Source organism: Haematobia irritans, chromosome 1, assembly GCF_050003625.1.
Source record: "Haematobia irritans isolate KBUSLIRL chromosome 1, ASM5000362v1, whole genome shotgun sequence".
In the NCBI taxonomy this organism is placed as follows: Eukaryota; Metazoa; Arthropoda; class Insecta; order Diptera; family Muscidae; genus Haematobia; species Haematobia irritans.
In genome coordinates, this window is record NC_134397.1 from 37503780 (window position 1) to 37509779 (window position 6000).

At 24.8% G+C, this 6000-nt stretch overlaps 1 protein-coding gene across 11 annotated transcripts in view; it reads left to right on the forward strand.

The window, feature by feature from the left end:
• The window catches only part of LOC142220611 (uncharacterized), a 798617-nt gene extending 793203 nt beyond the window's left edge, over positions 1 to 5414 (forward strand). For 10 of the 11 annotated variants that reach the window (XM_075289824.1, XM_075289826.1, XM_075289825.1 and 7 more), the window contains one exon: positions 3570 to 3837. In XM_075289824.1, coding sequence (XP_075145939.1) covers positions 3570 to 3611 — 42 coding nt within the window. In that variant the 3' untranslated portion in view covers positions 3612 to 3837. Of the gene's footprint in view, positions 1 to 3569; positions 3838 to 5042 lie in introns of those variants that run through there. The other variant, XR_012717895.1, reaches the window with a different exon arrangement.
• Positions 5415 to 6000: the final 586 nt, after the last annotated feature.

Sequence of the window (6000 nt, forward strand, 5' to 3'; positions counted from 1 at the left end):
TTCTATATAAATAAAGTATTGACAAATTTTTCTATAAAAATTAAATATTGACAAATTGTTCTATAGGAATACAATTTTGACAAAATTTTCTATAGAAAAAAAAATTTCACTAAATTTTCTACAGAACTAAAATTTAGACAAAATTTTGTAAGGAAATAACATTTTCTATTGAAATACAATTTTGACAAAATTTTCTATAGACATAAAATATTGATAAAATTTTCTATAGAAATAAAATTTTGACAAAATTTTCTATAGAAATAAAATGTTTACAAAATTTTCTATAGAAACAAACTTTTGACAAATTTTTCTACATAATTAAAGTTTTGACAAATTTTTCTATATAAATAAAGTATTGACAAATTTTTCTATATTAATAAAGTATTGACAATTTTTTCTATAGAAATAAAATCTTGACAAATTTTTCTATAGAATTAAAATTTTGACAACATTTTCTATAGAAATAAAATTTTGCAATTTTTTCTATATAAATAAAGTTTTGACAAATTTTTCTATATAAATAAAGTATTGACAAATTTGTCTATAGATATACAATTTTGACAAAATTTTCTATAGAAATAAAATTTTTACAAAATTTTCTATAGAAACAAAATTTTGACAAAATTTTCTATAGAAATAAAATTTTGACAAAATTTTCTATATAAATAAAATTTAGACAACATTTTCTATAGAAATAAAATTTTGACAAATTTTTCTATAGAAATAAAATTTTGACACAAATTTCTACAGGAATAAAATTTTGACAAAATTTTCTATAGAAATAAAATTTTCTATAGAAATAAAATTTTGATAAAATTATCTATAGAAATACAATTTTGACAAAATTTTCTATAGAAATAAAATTTTGACAAATTTTTCTATAGAAATAAAATTTTGACACAATTTTCTACAGGAATACAATTTTAACAAAATTTTCTGTAGAAATAAATTTTGAGGAAAAAATTTTATATAAACATTATTTTGACAAAATCGTATTTAGAAATAATATTTTGCAAAATGTTTTTTGTTTTTTGTCTATTATATTACATGTTAGCCTGATACCGAAACAGGCAATTGACGTCCAAATGCATTATATCTAATTATACAATTATTTTTCGAGCTTTATGGACAGATATAGATTAAGGAACATGGTTAATAGAGCCATTGAAAAGAAAACGCCAGATACAAATCTATACACGCCTGGACTGTACATGTTTCGGTTCGGGCGAATGAACCTTTCCACAGCCTTTAGTATAGATCTGGCTGGGAGAGATAACTCAATTTTGGGCCCTTTATGCTAACTCCTTATGGAGAAAACATTTGGGAAATTTCCTCTTACAAATTGAATCATCTTTTCTCTCACTGTACATCATCTTTTTAGTTTTTTTTTTTTAATAAAATTTTCTCTAAATTTTGGTAGATTATTTTTGACTCGAGTGGAAAATCTTGTTTGCGATTCCGACTATCGGAATATGGGCATAGAGTTTTGTTTATAATTCTGATAAGATTACCCGAATTTCGTTATGTCCATTAATATATAATATCTTAACAATTGTGGTATAGAGTCATCCATGGGTTGGATGAATTCGAATTCTATTAACAAATACCAAAATGTTTTTCAGCGGTGGATTATCCAAATTTTGACAAATTTTTTATATAAATAAAGTATTGACAAATTTTTCTATAGAAATAAAATTTTGACAAATTTTTCTATAGAAATAAAATTTTGACAAAATTTTGTATAGAAATAAAATTTTGACAAAATTTTCTGCAGAAATAAATTTTGAGAAAAAAGTTCTATATAAATATAAGTTTGACAAAATTGTATTTAGAAATAATATTTTTCAAAATGTTATCTTTGTTTGTTAGTTTTTTTTTTATAAAATTTTCTCCAAATTTTGGTAGATTATTTTTGACTCGAGTGGCAATCGAGTTCGCGATTCCGACTATCGGCACATGGGGGATAGAGATTTTTTTTTTTTGTAACTCTGATTAGATTACCCGAATTTCGCTATGTCCATTAATATATAATAGCTTAACAATTCTGGTATAGAGTTATCCATGGGTTGGATGAATCCCAATTCTATTAACAAACACCAAAAAGTTTTTCAGCGGTGGATTATCCCACCTCAGTAATGCTGGTGACATTTCTGAGTTTTTAAAACTTCTCTAAGTGGTTTCGCTGCAATGTGGAACACCGTTCGGACTCGGCTATAAAAAGGAGATCCCTTGTCATTGAGCTTAACATAGAATCGGGCAGCACTCAGTGATAAGTGAGAAGTTCACCACTGTGGTATCACAATGGACTGAATAGTCTAAGTGAGCCTGATACATCGGGCTGCCACCTATATACCAACTATGATCGAAATCCTATTTTTGTACATTCTTCGACAAGAAGACATATTACCAATATCATGAAAATCAAATATCGATCACAGAGAGTATTGCAATCCTTTTCAATGCAAGTTCATTGGGTTGTATGATTTATATCAATTCTATTAAAATAACGTATACGCCACCTAATTCCTTAATTACCATATAACACTTATACAAGCATATTGTTCGAAATTCTTCAATTATAAAACTTGCCAAAATTACGCTTCAATTAATTCGCAATAAATTAACATCGCATTAACCCATATACCATAATTCTTATGTTATGCGTAAATTATATAAAAATCTCATTATGCTTATTCATATTCATTTCATAGTCGATCTGTGTCTGCATATAATTTATGTCAACAATATTAGTTTATCTATTTGCATAGCCATTATTTAATTAACTGTGGTTATTATTCTATGCAAATAAAATGATATCAAATAATGGTGTATGGCGGATGATTGCATAGCGAATGATTGCAAATAGAACAAAACAAAAGAAATTTTCAATTGAATATTTGCCTAACCACACAGAGTTATTCAATACATATTTGCACATTCAAATAGGCTCAAACAATATTTTTTTGTATCATATGAAATTATATTAATATTTTTCTATTTGCGATGGTATTTGGAATTTTTCGGCAATAACTATGGAATTAAAATTGAAATTTAAAGAAATGTAAAAAATGCGGAGAGGCAAAAAAAATCCAAAATAAGGATTTTTTTCAAATTGTTTATGAAGTAGATAGTGGAAAAAATCAGTTTAAAAATTAATTATTTAATTATTTTAAAATTTAATGAATCAATTAAATTTGTAATAGGAACATTTATTTATTTCGATGGGTGATCATATCAGTTTTATGATTGAACAAATTTGAATTAAAAATTAATTCGATCAAATAATTTCTAGATTGAAACCAAAAAAAAATATTTTTCTGTCTTCATATTACACACAGATATCTTATTGTTTTATTTTAGTAATACTATTAATATTATTAAATGTTTTTATTCAGTTTACTTTAATATATTACAATTTTATTTATAATTACTTTTTATTATTAAGTTTTAAGATATTATAATTTTTTATTTATTTCCTTTCTTTATATCAGTTTCCCATTTGTTTTTTTTTTTCTCAAACAAATTTTCTAATATAAATTCCGATATTCTTTTATTTTCTCTCTTTACAGTCTAAAGCACCACTTAACGAGCAAGGCACTGAGTGTGTTTAACATGAGCACCAATGAAGTTTAGCATACCAAATAGCAAAAGATTCATGAAAAATTCATCAAACGTTTCTTTCTTTATCAAGCAAATTTATTTCCTTGAAATTTTAGACAAAAGACTTAATAGAACATACCCCATCAATGAAAACAAAAACAACATAATACAGAATGAAAAAAACACAAACACATTAAAGGAATAAAATAAAATAGTATGAAATACATAGAAATACAATTTAAATTAGATTTTTTTGGATATGGAAAATAGGAACAAATGCACACAGAAAAAATGGCTTGTAGGAAAATTAATAAGCATTTATGCCCTGTTCCTGTATATCGAACGAAACCCAGTTCGGAAGAAAGGCAGTCACTCGATTTCTAATGAATTTGAGTTTTTCTATTTTTGAAAGTTCGATTCGTTTGTATGAGAATACATTGATTACTAAAAATGAGTATTTTTAAATTTTTGGCCTGAGAATTCATTCAAATGTTAACAATGCTTTTACTTTTTTCTTGACACTTATTGTATATGTTCGTTTATTACTCGACAACAAAATATGAAGTGACTTGCCTTGCGAAATAAAAGAACAAAAATCAATTTTCTTTCGTTTGAAATACGAAAGCTTTCTTTCGATATACAGGAACAGGCCATTAAAATCGAATTTTGAAATAAAAATTAATTTAAAAAATTGTTTATAAAAATCAGCTAAGGTGCAATTTGATAAATTCAAAAAAAATGGCTTGTAATAAAATTAATAAACATTTTAAATCGAATTTTGAAATAAAACTTATTTAAAAAAAAATATTTTTATAAAAATCAACCAAGCTGAAATTTGATAAATTCGACTTAATTATTCAATAATTTAAATGTATATTAATCTTTTATTTAAGGATTAATGATTTAAAACAAAAATCTAGTATATTTTCTTATGAAAATTAAAATTTTCTTTCACTTATCAAACATATTTTGCCATGTCATTTATTTAAAATTATAATTTATAATTCAATATATTCATCTTTTACATAAGGGTAAATAATTTTTTTTTAAATTCCTTAAAATTCCAATTAAGATCGAATTTTAAAATAAAAATTAATTTACAAAAAAAAATCATTTATAAAAATAATTCCAGTAATTATAAAAAAATTATTTCAATTTGATAAATTCGACAAAATTATCCAATAAATTTAAATTTTTTTTCTTTTCATTAAAAATAAATAAAAATTTCTTAAAAACTCTTCAAGACTTAAAATCCAGTATATTTTCTTATGAAAATTAAAATTTTCTTTCAACGATCAAAAATATTTTGCCATGTCATTTCTGTGTGTATACAAACAACTCTATCTATATAGTTAATAATAGTATCTTCCACCCACATATAATTGAAAAAAAAACTAAATCCACACATCAGCATTGATAGGAAGAATATATTTTTATTTTAGGAAATTAATTGAAAACAATAAAAAGCCATAAGAATAAAGAAAATAGGAGCCAGACCAATATGCAAAAGTCCAAATCACAATACAACCATCACCAACAGACATCTATGCTAATAACACACTCAGACTCACATGTACCCAAGCTCAAGGCATTGAATTCCACATATGGGCCAATAAACATGCAAACACACTCACACACCCATATACTTATTCTCAACTAAAATGAGTGACGAAAACCCCAAGCTATTCTCACAGGCCCCCAATAGCATTCATTTCCGGTTTCGTAAGGCTTAGAGAAGTTTCGCTGAAGATGATACAGAACATCGAAGCTATTCTCTAATAGAGCAATCTCACCAACACACACATACACCAACACGCAAGCAACAATCTACTCAACTCAATTCAAATTCTCTAAAGAATAAGACCAACAACACCACCACTATCAGTACTACTACTACTACTACCCCAAACAAACAAAGGAAGTACACAACGACTTGTAAGAAAATCACTCAGAGAGTAATGGTCATTTCTAATAAAACGGGATATGGGAAATGGATATGATACACAAACACCAATAAACACATATACATTTATATATATATATACAAATTTAGAAGAAATTTTACAAAGAAACAATGGAAGTCCTGCCAATTTTTCTTTAAGAAAAAAAATATTTTTCAATTTAAATTTAAAATTATGTTTTGTTTTCTTTTACAAAAAAAAAAATTTTATAAAAATCTGTGTTATAATTTTTTTTTTATTTCATAAACCAACACAACTCAAATTTTAATAATTGAAATGAATTGTAAATAAATGAATTTAAGAGAAAAAATATTCAAATCGTTTTTAATATAAAAAAACTTGTAGCGTTCAATAATAGTAAATGGAATTGTGTTTTTGTAAAAAATTGCATTATAATATTTTAATAAACTGTCCAGATACATTCTTCCTATTTTCTTTT